The following is a 22,638-nucleotide window of genomic DNA, read 5'->3' as shown; positions in this document are numbered from 1 at the left end:
CCCCTTACTGGTTCAGGCTGCCCAAGGCCTCATCCAACATGGAAACGATCATTCCCAGGCAGGAACATTTGAACTGTGAACCCCCATTTCCCTTAATGGTTTCCTCACAGTTGGTTTTTCTGCTCACTGAGTTACAGTAGTAATTTACATCGCCATTAAGCTGCAACCCGAGCGAACTCAAACATGACCTGAAACATGAAATCAGTCACAACCGCCTTAATAACAAAGGCTCAGTCCATCCTTTGAACAAGGAAACTGGACTCACCAGTCGCGGCAAACATTTCAATCTCTTTATTTCCAATTGCGTTGCTCATTTGCGATACAAAAGTCCAGTTTTCACAAAGAGTTACTTAGAACAAAAAACTACATTATCGATACGTAAACAACTGCATACACCATTATAATGTGCAGTACGAGATGTGTGGTGCGGGGATGAGATTCAGCGCAGATCACGCCAAGATTGAAACGAGCATGAATGACAGAGTTGTTGAGGCAGCACCTGCAGCTGTCTCAAAGCACAGAAAAAGCTGCACTTTTCTCATCTTCAGTCCCTTCTTTCAGCCTTGGTCCTTCTCCCTATTCACAGACCAGTCCTGAATTCATCGAATATGAAGCTGGGCACATGTGCTTCGACGACCTAAAGGAAAGGAGCTGGTCAGGTTCACTGCTCATTTGTGTTCTGCTTCTCTGTTAACATTGCATTCTTAATCTACCACTTGAGCATGTGAGCCCATTGACCTGAACAAGGAAGGAGCACCGTGCCAGGCATGTAAAGTAAAGCAAGCCCAGAGCTGTGGGAGGTTGGTGGGCCCAGAGGTGAGATTAAAACTGGAGGAATGCTGACACTCTGCTGCTTCTCCAGACAGCACCAGGCTGAGGTGGGGAATGAGGGTGAGACTGGAAGAGTCTCCCTTCTAGCCCAAAGTACAGCTACGAATCAGCAACTTTTCTTAACTGAGGGACGGACTCGATCAGATAAGATTATGCCTTATTCGTAATCTCATATGTAAATGATATTTCATCTTCAAAGGCCATTAAGTCACTTTGCATCTAAGAGAAAGTCTCTCTACGAGCAAAGACTTTCAGAACTTCCCTTGTATGTGAAATATAGGACTGCCCAGGAAGCCCTGCTTCTCTGGAAGGAAGGCAAGGCAACAAAGGGACAGAGACTCAGACTTCCTGAACAGCCCTCAGCCTTAGACTCAGAATATTGCTACACTAGTAGCAGTTGAATGGTCTGAAACGAATCCAGGCAGATTCAAGCTGGTGTAGAAACTGTTCTACCATCAGCTGCCACATCCATTAACGTCTCCTATGGGCATCCCCCAGCTCCCTGAGTTCTCTCTCGCCGCTGTGTTCAGATGTAGAGACGCAGTGCAGCTCAGTGGGGGCAGCACACCCAGCGCTGTACACAGGAGACAGGGAATTTGTTCTTACCTTCCTTGGTAGTTTTGTGTAGCGAATGTAATCCTCCAGGAACATGAGGGCAGCCACCACATCTGCAGGCATCTCTGGGATCTTCTGGCTAATGTTAAGCAAACATGAAGACCACCATCTTACCGCGTGGCTCCCTGTGTAACACTCTATAAAAATGCCAAGCTTCACACAATCCTTTCTCCATTATGTACCGTGTGATTCCATTACAAGAAGAGACACGCTTTAATCTTAGACTCAAGTCAAACAGTATTATTATGTCAAATGTACTTCACTAAGAAAAGAACACTCTGAAAAAGCAGCAGAAGCCCTTAATGGAGGTGACATAAGGAAAAGTGAACCGTGGATACCTGACGCACTGCTCCATCGTTGAACGGATGAACTGACCGATCAGAGTCAGAAACTGCTCTGTGTACCTGGAGTGGAACTGTTTCAACAAGGTGAGGAGCCCCAGAACTAAGGGCAGCCAGTCAATCTGATCAGCTGGCCGCTTGCACACCATGCCTGCACAGAAAAAAATACCCCAAAGCACATGTTTATAAAGCTGCCTATTCCTGGGGCCATAACACGTTATGTATTTTCATGAGATTTTTTTCTGGGCCTCCTGTTCTGCTTGTCCACACTAAAGTCAAAAACCAACGTCACAACTGTATTTCTCTCACAGCAAATGGCTTAGGGACATTAACCAAGGCATAGGGTGCAATGGCAAAGGCAGAAGTTTGGATGTTGTTTCTTACACCACTTTATTTTGCTTTACTAAGTCGTGGTTTCAGCTAGGATAGAATCATAGAGTTGCTCAGGTTGGAAAAGACCTTAAAGATCATTGAGTCCATCCTCAACCTGACCATACTGCCCTAACTAACAACCCTCCACTCAATCCTATCTCTGAGCACCACATCCAAATGGTTTTTAAACACATCCAGGGATGGTGACTCGACCACCTCCCTCGGGAGCCTATTCCAGTGTTTAACTACCCTTCCTGTAAGGAAGTTTTTCCTGATATTCAACCTAAACTTACCCTGGTGCAACTTGAGGCCATTTCCCCTCATCCTGTCTCCTGTCCCCACTGAGAAGAGACCAGCCCTGCTCTCACTGTAAGCACCTTTCAGATACAGTCAGTTTTCCTCCTAGTAGCTGCCATGTAGTAGCTGTGTATTCAGGATGAGAATAATATTGATAGCACTGATGTTTTTGTTGCTGCAGAGCAGTGCTTACACTGAGCCAAGGATGTTTCAGCTTCTCATGCTGCCCTGCATGGGGAGCACAAGGAGCTGAGAAGGGACAGGGCCAGAACAGTGACCCAAATGGGCCAAGGGGATATCCTACACCATATGACACCATGCTGAACCACACAGCTAAGGGGGAGCTGGCAGATGATTTCACGTAGGCTTTCATTAGATTCAGACAGTAGATAACCCGTACAGTACCTAAATTTTTGCTGTACTGAAGTTTTGGAAACTGTGAGATCAGAAACAGGAAGTTGACAGTGGGAAAATACGGCAGGCGTTTTGTTGTGATGTAGATCTGAGGAGAGAGGAAAACAAAAAGGGCACAGGTTTTCCATAACACGTTCCCCCTCAATTAACAACACGTGAAAGAGAGAAAAGCAAATTACATCAAGCACTCAAATGTCAGCCTGACCTTATTTAATGGATTGTGAATGCCAGCTGCTTCCAGATAAGCTGTGATTTCATACAGAAGAGTGTTGTCTTCTTTAGGGTAAGGCAGTGATGGATTCTGGTAATGTGCTTCTATATCAGCCAGTATGGCTCTGCAAGAGAAAGCAGTTAATTGCATTAAACACTTACTTGAACTATGCAGAAATAAACCTCACACGATGACACATCGCATTCTTATACAACTCTTTACATACACAAAACCTGCCAATGGTTACAAGCAAGACTAAACAACCTTGTTTTTAAACCTTTCTACAAAGACAGTTGTGTTTAGAAATTAACACCGCTTTCATTGTTCCTATTTATCATCCAGTGTACGTTGTGCATAACATGCTGGAGGGACCTGGACAGCCTTCGAGATGCACAAACCTCATGAAGTTCAACACAGCCACGTGCAAGTCCTGCACCTGGGTTGGGGCAATCCTAAGCCCAAATACAAACTGGGTGAAGAACGGACTGAGAGCAGCCCTAATGAGAAGGATTTAGGGGTGTTGTCTGTGAGAAACGCAATGTGAGCCATCCATGTGTGCTTGCAGCCCAAGAGGCCAGCTGTATTCTGGGCTGCATCAAAAGCATTGCCATCAGAGCAAGAGAGGTGACTGCCCCTCTGCTCTTGTGAGATACCATCTATAGCACTGCATCCAGCTCTGAATGCATGTGGATCTGTTGGAAGAAGCCCAGAGGAAGTCTATGAGGAGAGGCTGAGGGAGATGGGTTTGTTAACCCTGGACAAGAGAAGGCTCCAGGGAGATCTTACAGCAGCTTTCTAGTACCTAAAGAGGTACAGAGCATTACGCTAAAACAAGGTAGATTTAGATTAGAAATTAGGAAGAAATTCTTTCACAGAGGGTGGTGAGGTACTGACACTGACTGCCCAGAGAAGTTGTGTATGTCCCAACCCTGGAAGTATCCAGACTGGTCAGACTCCCTATTTTGCCACAATACAGATTTCAAGAGCTGTTTAGCTGACAACAATCCGAACAACTACAGTGCAGTAATAGTACATGCAGCCCTTCAACACGTTTTACTTCTTACTTATTGAGATTTTCCAACGCAGCAGCCAAGTGCTTGGAGTCAAACCTGCAGGAATAATTTAATTCATTGGTAATCTGCCGTCTTAAGATCTGCATCTGACCAACCTGTTTGTGCAAACAAGAAACAAAGAAGTGGTGTGTTTTACTGAATGCAGTGGGGGAAGAAGACATTCAAACTAAGGGAAATCTTCAAGAGTAACAACATACAGTTCACAGTAAAATAGAACACACAAAATCCTCATTACACCTCATTCGTTTTCTTCCCCTGGTCTTTTCAATAGCACAAACAAGCATTCATAGAACTTTGAAAAAGCATCATAACAAAGGCAGGATAAACAAGCATGTTAGTGAGGCAGCTTGTTAGACTGCTTTCTGTGTGAACATGGCACGTTCAGGGCACACTACTGCTCAAAACTGCAGCCTTAGTACATTTACATTCGCACCACACCATGGGGAGCTTATGGACTTTAAGCTGCGTATATGACGGAAGCTCAGGAGCTCTCATGAATCCGGTTGTGCTTCATTTGTAATGACACTGAATTCTACCAACATAACACAGCACTGTAAAATAAGCATAACCAAAAGCTTAGGGTGGATCCGATGCATCAGTAAACAGTGTCAGCCTACCTTCATTATGGAGTCTAAATATGCCGTCCAGATCTTCTGAGTTTTTGCAATTGCTGCAGAGTAAACCTTGTTTGAATTTGCTGAGAAGAAAAAAAACAAAAACAAACAAACATAAAAAAGTGAAGAGGTAAAAGAAATAAATGCAAGTGCACCGAGACAACAGCTTTCTTCCATCTTAACCAGAAAGCACTCACCTATAATTCCTTTGAGAGGGCTGACAGCATTCATAAGTGCTTTTAATGTATCCTGGACTGTCCTGTCTCGTAATATGTTTTTCTGAAACATACTGAGGAAGTTCTAAAGAAAAGAAAGACAAGGAAAACCCTCACATGTGCTGCACTTAATGGCACGACCGCATTTTCAGCATCACTCTTTTGCTGCTGGATGAGAAGCAAGGAAAGTATTTCCACAAATGAAGAGTTCTGGACTCCTGGAGTCAGACCACTTGCTTTGCTGAATTACATTCATCAGTGTTAGGACAATTACAGATTCACCTCCTCAATGCATAAACCCGCTGCAGACCATTCTGTGTTCAACTGCCAAGGAGGAACTCTTCATCAGTATTTTATCTGATTCAAAATCTTTAACTAGGACTAGATCTTTCAAAGGAAGACTTGCTTACGCTCATGTGCATCATAGGCACAGTAAAGAACTGACACTGTATTTATGTCACAGTGGACTCAAACAGTCCAATCTTCTTGTTGATATCTAGACAGAAAAATTAAACCTGACCTGAGGTCAAATTTGAGCATGCACGGGCAGAAACTGATGCTTGAGAGGCATTGTGTAATGCATAACCTACACTAACTAGCTCCATTTACTCTAGAGCAACAAGTCTTCTATCCGTAACTGATATTCTACCTTTGGGGTTGAAATCACAAAAGTCAAATTGACTTCCAAAAGTCAACAGAACTTACACTTCACCAGCAAAGGTACTCAGCAATGAAAGCAATGCAATCTTGAGAAACTAAAGTACAAGAAATACCTGCAGCTCCTTTACAATCATGAAACACAGCAGCCGATCTAAACCGTTGAGACCAAAGGTACCCAAAGTATCTTGTATCTCTGAGAACAGACGACTACTGGTTACTTCCTGATGAGTTTTGACATCATACCAGGTGTTCATTTGGTCAATATAACACGTGATTCTAAGGAAGAGTTGAAAAAATAACACATTTCAGAACAAGCTGCAGACAGGTTTTGTGATAACCCGAGTAACGCGTTATCTCTTTCAGGTAGACACTGGAGAGCTTTCTCTCTCTCTGAAGGATTTCCACTTTGCTTTGCTTCTATTACTAAAATCACAACTTTTCTACTCTACTATTTAAAAGGTACAAGGCAGATCAGGTAAATTTTAGTATACGTTTTAGATAAAGTTTTAGATAAATACGGTGCTATGTCAGTCAGATAAAAACCATCTGTTGTATATTTCCCTTGAATACAGTGGAATTGAACCAATTTAATGCAAGCAGATTTAATACAGCTTGTGCTGCACAGTACTTACTTTGGGTCTGTGATCCTCAGGATTTCTCTACAAAGACGACCAATAAATGTTACAGATTCATCTACAGGTGTGAATTTTGGTATAGGAATATGAGTAGACTGGTACATGCTTTGCCAGTCCTGAATCTGAAAAATAAGTTTTAGAGCATTTTACATTTTTACTTTGCTATCAAAATTGTTTTATGTCCAATTAGTACGTAGAACACAGTAGGTCATACATACACAGCAGAACACTATAAAGAGAAGAATGAATCCTATGACAAAGGGCAAGCAAATGTTAAGAGTGAAGGCTGAGAAAACTGCTTCCACCCCTAGCAAGAATTTAATCTGCTTCTTTCTGTGGTAAACTGTCCGCTGTTCTGTTAGCTAAATGAAAATCTATTCACCCCTCTAGTTGTGAAATGCCATAAGATCTGGCAACTACAGCATCTACCTAAGCCTGCACGCAGGTGGCAAACTACAGATATAGAGACTATTGTGATCCTTTACTTATTTTATGTTTCCTTTGAGTAAGAGAGTAAGGATATCACCCACTTACAAAAGATAATAGAACACTCCTCTCTTTGGGGTGCCTTACTCTCATGTATCATCTATTTCTAATGCACCGAGGATGCTGAAATCATTCAGAAAAAGCCAGGTGCAGATGTTTTTTCACGATAGGTATCATATTTAGTTGAAGACAGCTATAAAGACTGTGCATGATGGACTACAAGTGTTCTATAACTCAAACTTCAACATTCCCCTGTAAGAACATTTATTGACTTCTTGTTCTTGACTGGCACCTTTGTTCTTAAGAAGTTGTTGCACTCCTGTTCCACATTGTAGTTAATAATACGAGACACTTCCTCTTGCCAGATTTTTAAGCCATATATATTGACGTAATCCTGGATATATTCAAACGATCGATGGAATCCATCCATTGTTGCTGCCATTTCTTTCAGTTTAGGCATCAGTTCACTTGGCTAAGGAGAGAAGAAGATGATAAAAGTAAAATGGTGAACAAGTAGAATACAAAGAAAATATACAAGACTTCTAAATGCCTTTTTGACCCATGAGCTCCCCACGTTTCACTGTGCTCCAGCCAGAACTAAAAAGGCACTGGGAAATGTGTCACAGGTTGTCTGACATTTCAAGTGGTTCTTCTTAGGAACAGGAGGAAAAATATAATGTTTTTTGCAGGATTGAGTACTACTATCGATTGATCTACAAGAGAGATCTGACAATCTGGACAGGAACAAAAGGACTCATAATTCTTACTCTGCTTGTTTCTTTTTGTGTTCTTTGCCTGGCATGTTGCCATGAATCACCACAAGGACTGAACTGTGAACTCACAATTCAAAGCACCCTTAGAGCAGAATAAAAATAGGTCTTCGAATTCTATGCACTCTTACTGGTCTATACATTAATTCTAACATAAAGCGAGGCATTTCAAACTACCCTTAAGAAGTTGAGAAATTTACCTTTTTATATGAAGGAAATCTATATAGAAAACTATTTCCTAGAAGGGAGTACAATAAAGAGTTGCCAGAAAAGCTGGGATACATGCAAAATCTAATAAAATCAAGCTCCTACACACCTTGGCTCGAGGATTGAAGATGAGTCCCCTGTGAAGAGCCAGAGCCACCCGTTTCACCAGCTCCTTCCTTATTCCATCCTCTAGTAACTGCTTTGGGTCCACCTAAGTAGAAGAAACATTTTTCTCTGAAAATCAGAAAGGTATCAAAAATACCAAAGAATATTAGGTTTACCAAGAGCTACATTAAATATTGATTTTGGAATAAGAAAGGAGTGTTCACAGACACACTTTCCTACCAGCTGCTTGTCCAGATGATAAATACTTAAGGTACCTCTGTGAGATAATAAGCAGTTCCTTTAAGTTGAATAACAAATGTTTGTTGTTCCCATATTCAATGTTTGTTAATGACCCATTAAGAATGCTGTACAATTATAAAGACCAGAACGTATTAAGAACTTTGTACTGCTGCAAGAATGGTTGCTTTTGGAGTCCTGAAAGGTATAGGAAGAGCAGTGGTTGCCAATGGAAGAAGCAGCTCTTCAGGAAAGTCTGCAGTCATTTTTGCAATGGGAAAAAAGATACCAACTAAGGTTAATTTACAAGGAGAACTGAAGCTTCTTAATGATCCTAAATAACACAGTTCTAATCTGCATGCCATGCCTACCACCTGTCTGAAGATCTATATGCAAGCTCATATTTTCTTGGGTTTCCTTTCTTTTCTTTAAATCTTCTATCTAAGTTTTGCCTAATATGCAGAAGTATTTGTGCTCAAGTGCTAATTGTCACCAAGTGACTTTTTCTTACTGAAATAAAGGAACATTACCTTGATGATACCAACTAACGTAGTTTTCATCATGAGGATACCTTCAGTGAAAATTGAAATCGCATGGGTTAGCTTGGCAACCTTTAATAGAAAAAGAGGATAAAAAGTTATTCAAGTGATTTAACAGATACAAATAATCGCCCCAGAAAGCTACACATCTTTTGCAGTGGTAGCTTTGGTAGCTTCCTGCTGTAGATCAATGTGATTTGCACTGATGTACTTCCAATTTTATATCTTGTTCTAGTTTCATAGTGCGATAACAACCTTTCTTTTAATTAGATTGATATAGGTATGTTACCAGTAGGAGAGAACAGGCACTACTCAGAAGCTCTACAAAGATTATGGGAGATGTGACCTGCTGCATTATGTGTATAGAACATCAAATCAGTGTCTCTGAGCGGCCTAGGGGAACAGCTTGAAGCTGTGATAAAACCTGCTGCTAGCAATGAATCCACTTCAATATTTCCACTGACAAAATACTGCAGCACATTCACTTCGTTTTAAATTATTAGGTAGGCACCTTTATGCTCAGAGTTCAGAAAAGCCAGTCTTTTGCCTTTAAGACATCTACAGTGTTGAACAGATGCAATGCAGTTCTTCAGAAGCCACAAGCGAGAAGCTTTATGCAAGACGAGTAGTTACTCCCCTCCTTCCTTAAAATTAAACAAATATTATGGAATACTGACTCCTCCATTCCCTGCTCTCCCTTCCCCCATTAAGCTTCTACTGAATTTAATGGGCAAGTCTAAACCCAGTGCTTGGATCCGAATATCAGCTTAATTAGAGACCACAGTTTAAAACTCTTAACAAGTGAGTATTCTGAGAAAAACTGCTGGAAAAAGACGGATCCTAACTGACACCCGGAGAACTAAAGGATATATTATTTGGGACAATTACTGGCCTATTCAGATTTTTCTGCTCCTCATAATCTTCGACTAAAAATGTTTGCTGACTCTCCCAGACTGATAACAGTGCAGAAGACACCACAGAGCCACAACAAGCAATCAGCAACAGCAGACTCTTCATCTGATCAAACCAGCACACCTTCAGTCTGTGTTCATATTTGAAAAGCCTAACCCTGCTGCTTTATTCAGTCTAACTTTCTCCCTCTCTTGGAACACACATTCCAAAGTGTGATGGCTCCATTTCAGACTCATGTTGTTGGTCTGTTTGGTGCTCCCCGCCCCCAAGCCCCAGAATCTTTATCCTCATAAAATAGATTTAGTTTTTCTCTCCTTTTCTACAAGATCAAAAATTAGACTTCTACAAACAGAAGGGAAGTTACTCATCTGCCTTCAGGAGAGCTGTGATATTCACATTTAATAACACACATCAGTTTGAATTCTCAGTCAACACATGCAATCTCACTTTTAAAGGCATAACCCTGTGGAGTTGTACCTATGCAAAGTCAGGCCACAGTTGGCTACCCTATGTAATATGATTTGTAAGAATTCCCTGTTTTAACTGCACCTCGTATCGTGGTCCGAGCTGAGCATAATCTCGCAGCTTATCCTTATCAAGGCGTGTAGGCACTTCAATAATGTCATGGGTCTGAAGCTTTATTATTTTGAGAAGAGAAGTAAACATGCTCTCCGGAATTATCTGTAGAACCTTTGTAAAAAGAGAGATGAGACAAACAGTCACTACATTATACAAAAAGAATAATAAATCAGAAGTTGTGCAAAAGTAAGCGTAGAACGAGCCGACATCTCTTCAAATGCCTACCTTTCTTACATAGGAAACCAGCTCGCCAGAATAATACTGTGATACACTGAGAAGATCAGGACTGTTTGCTTGATTGATACGGAGGAGCGGCAGGTCAAGAGCAGAAGCAAGCTAGGAACAAAGTGAACATTTTAACTTCGTGACTGCTTTCCTAATAAGAATTAAGTGACTTTCATGCCTGGGCTCTTTAGCTACAACTCAAAGTACTTCATTCTTCCCAAATAGCAGTGTTTCATTACAGTGTCAAGAAGTTCAGTATTCCACATTCCTCATTCTACCAGCTGCATGAGCTATTTTTCCCTATGATTTTACTCCCCTCTCCCCCCTCCCTGTGCTATTTCCTATAGTTAACTCTACAGACAATATTTTTGTTTGATGCCAAATCTTCATCGTGACAGACAAACAGCATAAACCAGCCTATCCTCAGTCTCCTCTGATACACATGCAAAAAACTCAATCTTTGGAAGTGATGTCTGCACCAAGTTACTGTAATGCATTGAGGCTGGATGATGAGACTGTTTTGTCTAACAGCAGCAATGTTACAGCTTCTATAGAGAAACATACATTATTTGGTTTTATCTTTGGTAAAACTAAACTTGGGTTAACTCAGTAATTTTATATTAAAAAAAGCTAAATACAGAAAATAGTGGTAAAAGTGATTTAAACTGTGACTTTATAGTCTTAAAGCCTACTTAACAAACACTGACTTGCAGCGTTAAAATACCTTCATATACCTTCATACTTACCTTTAGAAAAGTAGCTCTCAGTTTAGTTACCATAGAGGGACTGACTCTTATGCTTTCCTGCATAATAGATGTAAAGCTGAGTAGGAAACAAAGAAAACAAATCAGCTCCTTCCCCTGAATCTATTTTCAACTCATCTGTCATTAGCAACAGTGTAATCCAGAAATGGCATAGGAGATCTGTGAAACCTCACTAAAACAAGATTCTGGTCTGAAAAGTTACTGGCTAGAAAAAACCTACTGAAGTAGTTAAAGTAGTAGATGGGGGAGATGGAGGCAAAAGCCAGAGTCACTGGGGACTGATAATGAACTATCAGGTTAGCAAAATCACACTGTGGAGAAGAAGTTCTGTACGTTTTTTTTTTTCCCCAATCTGTTTTTGGTTGAAATGAGAACCCTTGCAACTTATGGGACACACAGCCAGACTAGAGGCTGGAGACAGCTTCACCACTGATGGTGAAGCTTCACCTTCACCATCCTTCACCAAGGTACGATTGGATGTTGTGTTGAGGGACATGGTTAATGGGAGCTAATAGTAATAGGTGAATGGTTGGACTGGATGATCTTTTAGGTCTTTTCCAACTTTGGTGATTCTATGATTCTATGACTTGGAAGAAACGCCTCCTGCTGGGATACCTGTCAATTAGTTGCCACGCGTAAGAAAGATCGCCAACTATCTGCATGGTGATCAAGACCTCTTCTTTAATGTTGATAGTTCGGATCATCTGATGTAGAAATTTGCGCGTGTCAGCCAAAAACTGGCAAACTTGTAGATTAGTTTCCAGCTGGTGAAACTCTTGGACCTGTATTTACAAATAGAACAGCAACACAAATTCCCTTTTTGGTCCAGACAGTGATAAAAACAGAAACCATTAACCTGACATCTCTTCAGACAGTGATACAGTACTACAGTGGCCTACTTTAGAGTGTGTTCAATAAGAAGTTTTGTGAAGTTACTGCAGGAAATGTACTGGGATTCTCTTACAGCCAAGAGAATTAACACACACATAACAAAATATTTGTATTTTGCCTTCAATGTTATCCTCACTAAGTTCAACTGAATTTCAGAATTTCTTATAAAATAATAAGCAATGTTGACAAATAACATTTTGTACTGAATTCAGTGAAATCCCCACTAAAGCTCAGCTACAGGTGGCAGTTTTTTCATGCTGCTTCCCTTCATTTACAATCATGAGGTCTATGGGCTATTCTGATGACCATATATACAAAACCGCAAAGATACACAGACTTCACTTACTGTTAAAATGAAGATCTGTTTTGTAAATCATCATTTATCTTAACATGTCTTTGCCATACCTCCTCCAGCGCCTGTATCAGCTGCACAGTTTTTCTGCCTGCTGCAGTGGAATCGTCATAGTTAAGAGACATTATTTGCTTGGAGATCTCTCTGAACCAAGCCTGAAGATTTTCTACACAAGAACAAGAGAAAACTAAATCAAATCTTTCCATGGGTAGTAAAGAAGTAATGATGCAGGGAACTTGCTGGGCAGTAACAAAAAAACCCCCAAACAACCCACTAGGATACCCCCAAAAAAACCGAAACCAATAAGCCCCAATTGCTATATATAAAGGTGAGTATTTGCAAATTTGCAAAGTCTTCATCTCACTTTTTACACGACCAGCCTTTCAATGCAAAGACTTTTAAAAGAGCAAACACTCAGGTGAATATCATGCAACACAACAAAACAACTACAGAAACAAATTGGCATTATAAAATCTGTACAAAGAAGTCCTTTAAATCATGAATTTACATTTAATAAATGGCTTTATAATGGCAATTGCCTTGACAGTTACAATTTGTGTGTTTTGGCTACAAGCAGCCCTTACACCGATGCTTTGTGCAATGTTTGTGATCAGATTAGACAGCAATCTAATACCTTCACACCAACTGAAACAAAAAAAAGAGGTATTTCAAAGACACAGAGCAAGAAATTTGGAAAAACAGATTCATGCTTTTAAAGAGTTTCCTTGGAGAAGCTGAGAAATTCAGTAGAGAAGTAAGAGAAGCTTTGAAAAAAGTACTGATGCAATAGAAATCCAGGTTACAACTAGGAAACCTTGAAGCATCCCCATACTTAATGATCTTTCCACTCCTTTTTACATAGAATACAATAACATGAACTCCATTACATGTGGAAAAGTGAAATGGTATTTCTTAACCTTACCTGCCACCTCTAAACAAACTGATATGAACTGGACTGAAATATATAGTCACCTAAATATTAGGAACCTAACCAAAGGCTTACATATGGAACATACAGAGTAAACCTAAGCAACACACCATGTAAGAGACCTCAGTGGAATCTAAGGCACATTCATAACTGTGTTATCAGTATTATCTGTATATCACTATTACCTGTACCTTAGTACAGAACGAACATGGAGGTGCTGGAGCAGATCCATAGAAGGGCAACAAGGCCTATGAAGGGCTTGGAGAATATGCCCTGTGAGGAGACTGAAAGAACTGGGGCTGTTTAGTCTGGGGAAAAGGAGGCTGAGGGGAGACATTATTGCTCTCTTACAGTATCTGAAAGGTGCTTACAGCAAGAGCGGGGCTGGTCTCTTCTCACTGGTGACAAGTGACAGGATGAGGGGAAATGGCCTCAAGCTGTGGCAAGGTAAGTTTAGGATGAATATCAGGAAAAACTTCTTTACCGAAAGGGTTGTTAAGCACTGGAATAGGCTCCCCAGGGAGGTGGCTGAGTCACCATCCCTGCATGTGTTTAAAATCCATCTGGATGGTTTTGGGACATGATTTAGCATAGGGTTGTTAGTTAGGGTAGTATGGTCAGGTTGCGGTCAGACTTTATGATCTTGAAGATCTTTCCCAATCCAAGCCATTCTGTGATTCTATGATTCTATTAACCTCATCTATTTTCTTTCAGTATTAGCTTAGAAATAAAAACAGTTTTTCCCCTCCCCCAGTTCAGTTTTCTGTCATTACCATTTTTCTCAACTCTTGTGAGAGGCTTAACTCCTGAGAAGACATCAGCAAGCTCAGTCATCCTTTCAGATCCCTCCTTTTTGTAATTCTCCCATTTTGCCTGTTTTTCTGACAGCATTTGCTTGAACATCTATTGAAAACAAAGCATTTGGCTTATGAAACAGGCAAGAAGATACACTAAAGAAAATGAAATGAAATAAAATACTGGAAACCGATAGAATTGACTTACAGGGAAGGCTGCATGACTTCAAGACCTGACCAGAATATTAATAACGAAATTAAAAGCACTGAAAAGTACAGTCAGTGAGATGACCATCCTGTGATAGAAATCAATTGCACGTACACATGCAGATATTGCTGTGTTTCAGCCAGTTATAGAATACCCTGTATCTTTTTTTTATTAGAGATACTAGAAGAGACTGATTGAACGTAGACTTATACCTCACATAGTCATCAGCCTACACAGGGATGCTCTATCCAAAATAGCATATAATCAGAGTTCAGCATAGTCTTTGATATTTGACCTACTAAAAGAATTAGCACTGCTTACCATCAGGATGTTTGTGCAAAGTTCTCAATAAATACAAAGATGCTCAGAATGAATAAAAACTGCCAGGTACTGAGAAGACCTTAAAAGTCAGCAGTCATTTGCAGCTCTCTACAGAAAGTCCATGATTAAATGCAAGTAATCCATTCCTTCCAACTATCCTGTGTAATAAATGTACTCCTACTGCAGTTGCACGTTACCTCTTTCAGAATGAATTCAAACTGAGCTGTATCCAGGAGAAGCTGGAATAGAACCCTGGGATTGTACCTTGAGTCTGTTAGAATTTGATCCTTTATCTGGCGAAGACGTTTGTTATTTGGATCACAAGCTGAAAAAGGAAGGACAACAGTATAGAATTTGGCCGAACTCTTCAATCTTTGTAAATAAACTTGTATTTAATAGCTTGAAAGCAAAAACTATTTGGTCTCATAGATTCATCCCCATTTATCCTGCATTTACATGGATTTTATCACCTTTGTATAGCCGTGCATTTGAACAGTAAAGGTTTATGGATTGCTTTGGCTTCATTGAAACTCCTTTGCTGGCTTCTGCAAACCAAGTATGAATTTAGCACTCCTTATTCAGAAGCCCATAGATCAGCATTTCTTAAGACTGTTGTAGAAAATGCACGGAGATGCAACACATCTCACATAATAAGGAAATACATGCATGTTTATTTCAGATAATGATTTTGGGAGCATGATAGCAAAATAACAGTTCAATAAGCCACTAAAAAGAACAGGTGACATTTTGCTGACTGCACACAGTGAACTTCTCTCGGGACGTAAGATGAAACATCAGTATAGCAGGACAGTCAACTCTGAAATAACAGTCTGGCACGAGGTCTTACCTGTGTCTGCAGTGTGAAGCATCAGCCAGCGGATTGCTACATTGCAGTCTCGCAGGCAGTTCAGCAGCTTGGGAATATTGTCCAGCACCAGCTCTTCCCTTAGACAGCCCTCTTTGAGAAACTGCTGCACCTGAGTGTGCACTCGCTCAGTGACTGCAGCATACCTGTTCGCCTTAGAACATAAAATGTTGGCATCAATATAATCTTTGTCTCTCAAGGAATGCATTATGTACAAAGTGGCTGGAGCTTCCAAGAACTTAATGGGAACAAAGTAAGAAAAGTGTTCTCACTCCCAAAACAAGCTTGGGACGCATCGTCTAAAACTATCTTAGCTGTTCTACTACTATCAATTCTAAAACAGCTACTTAGGACAGACCAAACACTATAGTTAGCTTAAGATATGCCAATACTGAACAACGCCTTGATGAGCACCAGCAACTATTCTGTCAAGTCACAACCTTGAAACTCTCAAGGGAACTAAATACCACAAGAGGAAGTGAAACAAGCAATGCTAGGAGGACCAGAATTCGAGACTCTGAAGTATTTTTAACCTTCTTATAGATAAAAAGTTCCTCAAAGTATTCTACTTGAGTAAAATCCAAGCAACTCCATACATGAGAAAAAGAAAAGAGATATCTGAAATGATTACACAGACTGAAATCTTACTAAAAATACTGAAATCTGGTTTATGTACCTGCTCTTTTACATTTGCAATGTCCAGTGTGTAGTTGAGGGCAGTTTTAGCAGCTTTGTAGGGCTCCCATGCTTCTGCTAGATTTACAGTGATTCCCATGTAAATGCTAATAACCTAGGCAGAAAATAAGAAGTATTAGAAAGTGATATGTTATAGGCATTAACAGCAGATGGCCTTATGAAAATAAAGACTAATTATATACCACACTACACCATTCAGACTGTGGCCAGTGGATTGAGGGAAGTGACCACTCCTTTCTTGCCAGCCCTCTTGAGGTCCCATTTAGAGTAATGTGTCTGTATTTGAGCCTGTTGGTACACAACAGGCGTGGACAAACCAGAATGAATTGATTGGAAGGCCACAAGAATGGGACTCGCCATGGAAGCAGAGGCTGAGGGGGCTGGGTTACTTAACATAGAAAAAAGGTTTAAGAGGTCTGACTGCAGGCTTCTTCTGCTTAAATGGAAGTTACGGGTAAGACAAAGCCAGATGCAGACCAGAAGTACAGAGGAAAAAGTAAAGAAGACACCATCAGAAGCTAGAAGACCTTCCAGTCTACGTTTTTCTATGAAGCACTTCACCATGATGGTATCAGAATACACCTGATTTAAGCATTTACAACAGTAATTGTTACACTTAAAGAGCAGCAGTCCTTGCTTACCCAGAAGGATTGACTCAGAGTGCCTCATTCTGAACAAAGTAAGATTGCTCCAAAAAAGAATCAGAACAGATGCACGGAGAACACCAGTTTGGTGGTGGTGGGGGGGCTTGGAAAGCATACTGTAAAAATTAAGTAAGTTGCTTCTATAACACAAAACCCAGAGAAAAAAAATTAAAACCAAATTATATCTTACCCAATTATCAGGAAAGTATTTATCCACTATCTCCCTCATTTTCGCTTGCTGCGTGTGAAGAATAGAAGCATCAAAATACAGTATCACATAGAGCATAGCAGCCTGAGTAGCCAGGGCAGTGCTGCGGTGTTCTGGTAATGGATATGCAGAAACCTGGGAACAGAGACCAAAATAAAACAGAATATAACATAACGCAACATCAAGCACTTGCAAGTATCATGAAGCAGTTTAAAAAGTACCGCCCATCCATCAACCACATACAGCATATAGCATACTACAAGATAAGGAGGATATGCTGGTAAGCTGGAAATGCGGTGTATTTACCAGACATATTTTACAGAATATAGAAGTTGACTGTGGAGACGTCTGCTAACTTTTACAGGTTACAATACTAATTCAATATTTGGCACTCAGTTTTAGATCCCTTTTATCTCACAATAACTTACCTGGTTATAAATGTCATCTGACCGCAAGCGACCAACAACCATGCTGATGAATGTTTCACTTATGGGTACCCTGCTGAAGTAACTCTCAGGGTAGTTTGGAGGTCTTTTAGCTCCAGGTTGGCTTGAGTATCCAGTGCTCCGAAGCAACTTACAGATATCATCCAAATTGGAATCCGCAGAGGACCGGGCAGCACTGTTTTACAAAAGGAAGGAACAAAAACTGAGCTGTGTGACCTAATGATTTCCTCCTTCCACTTCCCTTGTAGCAATGTTCTTCCTCCAAGAAAAATGATCAGATCACAGAATTGCAGAGCTTGGAAGGAATCTTAAAGATCATCGAGGTCCAACCTCCCTGCTGCGGGCAGAGCTGCCACCCACCAGTTCCAGCTGTCCAGAGCCCCATCCAACCTAGCTTCGATGTTAAGGTCTGGGGGACATTTGGATGTTCAGCCCACTAATAAAGTTCTCACCATACTAAACAAGGACACTGATACATGTTCACATTGAGATTCCAATATATATTGAGAAGTATAAATGCAAGCAAAGTAGCATAGGCATACCATAGCCCATTTTCTAGTTACATTACGTGTGAAAGGATTTTCACTTAAAACCTTTAAGATTCTACCTGTCACAAAATGATGCTGTCAGCCCAATCCAGAAATCTCATATTTGATTTAACTTATCTAGGACTGTAACTACAAGAAGTCTGACTTGCAGTGCATTTTCCATATAGATATTCAGAGCTTCTCATCTGGGAAGCTGTGTTACCTTCACAGCTCACATTCATGGTACTATAGCTTAAGTTGAAAGTTTGCCAGTGGACTTCAAGTCTCTTGCTCCAGCTTTGCAGTGAGACCCGTAACAACAGCTAATGCAAGGAGCCCTGCTGATAGCCAGTGAACTCTGCAGAATTATCATATTACATAGAATATTACATTCTTTCAGCTGTGAGTACTTCTGAATGCCAAAATAGGTTACCTGTATCTGTAATAGGAAACCAACATTCTTTCTCTGACTTCTCCTTCAATTTTCTGGTCAATGACCAGTAGCATGACTCCATACAGATAGAGTGCTTCACACTGTTTGGGAAAAGCAAGAATGAAGGAACATCAAAAGACAAACAAGTGTTGACAAATTAACAGAACATCAACTATTCAGTCAATAGGATGTGAGAAACAGCAGGCTGTAGACTTATGGTTGTTGTCTTCCTCAAAACAAGCCACAGCATTACGGGGTTCTTGGTGAATTGTAATTGTTCTCTAGTTTTGCACTTATCAGTTCATTTTCTACTACTACAACATCTTTGAATACTTACTAAAAGTTGTTTTCCATCTTCATTAAGGAGGACCGTTTCTAATGTTTGTTGAATGTAAATTCCTTCATTGAGGTCATCTAAATATCTAGGAGCCATAAGAAAGAGTTGGTAATTGGCTACTTTACTCTCAAAATGTCTCCCCAGAACTCAATTGACCAAATTCCTCTGAAAGCCAACAGAGACAACAGAACAGCTCCCACAGCAGTACAAGCAGCAGCAAAGTACAGAATGAGAGGCTGCATTGAACTACTAGTTAGAGCCAAGCAGTTGGGAAAATATCCCTCATTTCTACATGGTCTACGTGAACTAGACTCCATAAATTCCAGCTAAGATCCTCTTAATAACCATATGAGAGTGTAACAGCCTGAGAGCAAAGTACTGAGAAGGAAAAGTTCCTCCAGAAGTGCAAAATACAGCAGAAATATCATATTTTCAGGTTATCCCAAAAAGATCCCCTAGAAACATGTTAAATTTAATATCAACTGCAATTTGAAAGGCGGAGCTAGAACAGAGAATGTTCATCCGGACGAACAGAGTATTTCTGCTAGTAAAGGGCTTTCCAGTAAAATCATGTATTAACATCAGACCAATATTTTCATACAAAACCAATAGCAAAAGCAAACCTTAGATAGAAGGTTCTCTGGAATTTTTCCTTATTACATGAACTTTTCCTATTGCATCTGCAGGCAGGTGTAGTAAATTTAAGGCAACTCCACTGCAGAATTAAGTTTAGGAAAATAACGATGAGGAAAGCTAAAAAGAAAAAAAAAACAACAAAACCAAACCCACCAGGATCCGGCACGTTGTTTTGCAAGACCACAAAAATCAAGTCTTTATGAAATTCCACATGCATTTACAATACTATACCTGTTTAAATCAACGATGTATTTATGTACACTCTGAAAAGCTAGATAAAATCTTGTCAATATTTCAATGTTGTTTTCACGAAATTCTTCATCTAAATCGAGTAACTCTGGTTTCGCTTCCAGTTTGCCTTCACACGCCTCAGGCCCCTACAAGAAAGACATTTATGTTTAGAGACAACGTTTGACTGCATTCATAACGCTTTTCACTAGGACACAAAATACACAACTACCAGAGTGACAGTTACAACAGAACTAACCTTTCCTACTAAAGCAAGAGCTTGCAGTTTTCCAAGCTACTTCATGATTGAAAATATATTCCATAAAGAGGAGTTTTACACTTTTTTACAATGATTTTAGATATGATTTCTTTTATGTAAGCAATGGAAAAAGATGGTTAACACTTTGGATAAGACTGATGTATCTGAAGCCATAGCACAGTCACTATGAAAAGCAGCTGTGCTGCTTTGCTTCCTTAATGTTCAACAGTCTTCTGGTTACCATAATGGCATGTCTTACCAATCATACCTTTCTGCTTTAAATTTACAAGTAATTTGTGTAAACAAAAATAATTTTAGAAATATTCTAATCAAACACATCTAAAGGTATCTGTGAAATCATTTGTGCTTCAGGTTTTCAGCATCTGAGGCTCCCAGCCAGTGCCCAAAGTTGACAGCTCTTATCAGTTGTCCTCCTTTCCAATACTGCTGTACCACTAACACGTATATAAATGTACAAACCAGCTAAAGTCAAACTCCACTGCCTCTGCAGCTCCTTCTAAATCATGCTGGTGAATGATAGAGGGATTATGCTTTTAGCAAGATGTAAGGAAAACAAGGAGTTTTCACGCTCACTGCTCTTCATTTGTTGATTCAGCACATGTGACAGTTCCAGGGAGTGAACAATCACAGCACTGTCCAACAGGAAAGTGAGAAGCAGCTTTCACAGCTGCAAAGAATAAGCTACAGATAACCAAAGGAAGATGGGCATACTGCCCACAGCACTGCTCCAGAAAACCCAACCCACTGCACAGGCTCAGAACCTGGTGGTGAAAGCAACATTTAAAGTTACTTCAGGAATAACATCTGAGAAGAAAACCCACAACTCAAGTCTTATATGAGCAGTATTTGCCAAAACTCACAGGCCAGATGACTCATCATACATTCTGAAAGACTGTTCTTCTACATAATATACATAAAATTGTAACTCCCTTCTAGCACTCAAACTATGTGTGGGCACTAGTTATACTGCTATCCGGCCCACGTGCCGGAGAACAGAGCACTCACCAGACTCCTTCTCACTGGAACTGAGTAAGATTAGACTAAGTATGACCAAAACTATACAAAATGAAGGACAGTCCCAAACTGGAGTGTTTTTATGCAAGCATATCCCAGTTACTACCTCAGTGTGGTAAATCTCTGGTAAGCACAAAGCAAAAAGCAAGTCACAGAAGCACTAAAGTTAGATAAGACCATGAAGGTCATCTACTCTAACCACCACGCCCACTAAACCATGTCCCACGGTACCACATCTACCCTGTTATTCAAAACCTCCAGGGACAGGGACTGCGCCACCTCCCTGGGCAGCCTGTGCCAATCCCTCATCACTCTTTCTGGGGAGAATTCTTTCCTCATATTCAACTTGAACCTTCGCTGGTGCAACACGAGCCTATTAAAAACCCTTCAGCCTATCACTGTTAACTGGGAGGATAACTCCCACCCCGCCACAATCTCCTTTCAGGCTGTTGCAGACAGCAATAAGGTCTCCCCTGATTCTCCTCTTCTATGACTGAACAATTTCAGTTCCCTCCCACTGCTCCCCATAAGATTTGTGCCCTTCTCTGGACACACTCCGGGACCTCAATGTCTGTCTTGTAGGGACTGAGCACAGTACTCGAGGTGAGGCCTCACGAGTGCTGAGTACAGAGGGACTGCAGCAATAACAGGTCACTGCAGTCAATTCTGAAGCTTATTAGCAGTAAGCACAATAGTCAGGTATTGGCTTTGTAAGCCTTACATTCTACCAGGACAACAATGCTTTACAGAGAAGTTTACCAAGAGAAGAAAGGGGTTTACCTTAAAGTAACTGAAATCAAAGATGATGTCTCCATACTTCTGTTGATCAGCCTTGTCCTTCAGCCTGAAAACCCCGGGGATAAATTCGGAAAGCCTTAAGAGCTCTGCAATGATAGCATTTCCACAGGACACGATCCGAAGAATCGCCTGACCACAGAGATTATTTTCAGCAAGGAAATCCACCATTGTGGAGCTGGGTGTGCACACACAGCACGAGTCCTGTTGCCTGTTTTTGACTGTCAGCTTTTAGGTCATTTGATGAAGAAATTCTAATGAGAAAACGGGCTGCTCCATCAACAGTACCTGTGAAAACAGGGCCAGACACACTGTGAGCATCGCACACCCAGCTTCTGAGGGACACGGTTTAAAGGGATAGCGTGAAGGGTCAGCGGTGGGATCAGGTGTTCTCAGCTGTCTTTTCCAACCTTAATGACTCTATGATATTTTCGATAGCGCATTCTATGAGGATTTATAAGCACACACATCTTTCACAGAACCGTAGGGGCTGGAAGGGGCCTTCAGAGATCATCCGAGTCCGGCCCCCTGCAAAGCAGGCGAATAAGTTGGCAACGCCCCACTTAAAGCACTTGGTAAAACGAAGAAGAACGCACCGAGTTCCACCCCATCACGTACACAGCGCCCGATGCGGTCACCCGCCAGCCGCCGCACTGAAGGCAGCGCGGGGCACTCGGAGCCCCAACCCCACACGCCCAGCCGCGCCGCCAGGCTCAAAGGTCCGCCGCTGGGCGAGGCCCGGCTCCCCCTCACCACTAAACGCAACCGCCAGCCCCAGCGCCGCTCCTGCTCACCGGGCCCCGCCGCGAGGCAGCGAGGAGAGCTCCGAGAGCCGCCCGAGGGGAGCGGTGGCCGCAGCAGGTGAGCGCGGGCGGGCAGGCAGCGGAACGGCTCCGCGGGGCGCCGCCCGGCCCCCATCACATGACGGCGCCG

At 41.2% G+C, this 22,638-nt stretch overlaps 1 protein-coding gene across 1 annotated transcript; it reads right to left on the bottom strand.

The window, feature by feature from the left end:
• Positions 1 to 276: 276 nt before the first annotated feature.
• On the bottom strand, positions 277 to 22,635 carry WASHC5 (WASH complex subunit 5). Its single transcript, XM_072328936.1, has 29 exons — positions 22,500 to 22,635; positions 21,691 to 21,993; positions 19,620 to 19,765; positions 18,753 to 18,837; positions 18,416 to 18,516; positions 17,438 to 17,630; positions 16,992 to 17,144; positions 16,138 to 16,251; positions 15,444 to 15,615; positions 14,794 to 14,921; positions 14,047 to 14,176; positions 12,399 to 12,511; positions 11,718 to 11,884; positions 11,085 to 11,160; positions 10,339 to 10,449; positions 10,084 to 10,224; positions 8,614 to 8,694; positions 7,851 to 7,952; positions 7,057 to 7,236; positions 6,276 to 6,400; positions 5,757 to 5,919; positions 4,966 to 5,068; positions 4,772 to 4,851; positions 4,146 to 4,249; positions 3,076 to 3,205; positions 2,862 to 2,958; positions 1,785 to 1,938; positions 1,438 to 1,525; positions 277 to 637 (listed from the first exon to the last, which is right to left on the bottom strand). Exons 2-29 carry the CDS (start codon positions 21,874 to 21,876, stop codon positions 581 to 583), a joined length of 3,480 nt encoding a protein of 1,159 aa, XP_072185037.1. The 5' UTR covers positions 21,877 to 21,993; positions 22,500 to 22,635; the 3' UTR covers positions 277 to 580.
• Between the last annotated feature and the right edge of the window lie 3 nt (positions 22,636 to 22,638).

The sequence above is a fragment of the Excalfactoria chinensis genome, chromosome 2 (assembly GCF_039878825.1).
Source record: "Excalfactoria chinensis isolate bCotChi1 chromosome 2, bCotChi1.hap2, whole genome shotgun sequence".
NCBI lineage: Eukaryota > Metazoa > Chordata > Aves > Galliformes > Phasianidae > Excalfactoria > Excalfactoria chinensis.
The sequence above is the reverse complement of the archived record's forward strand: the minus strand, read 5'-3'. Positions and strand labels throughout refer to the sequence as shown.

Excerpts from the sequence above, each read along its gene's own strand:
- WASHC5 (XM_072328936.1), bottom strand. The coding sequence starts at position 21,876 with ATGGTGGATTTCCTTGCTGAAAATAATCTCTGTGGTCAGGCGATTCTT. Across the intron at positions 18,517-18,752 it reads AAGATGGAAAACAACTTTTA|TGTGAAGCACTCTATCTGTA; the intron begins GTAAGTATTCAA and ends TTTCCCAAACAG. Across the intron at positions 4,250-4,771 it reads ATTTAGACTCCATAATGAAG|GTTGGTCAGATGCAGATCTT; the intron begins GTAGGCTGACAC and ends TTGCACAAACAG.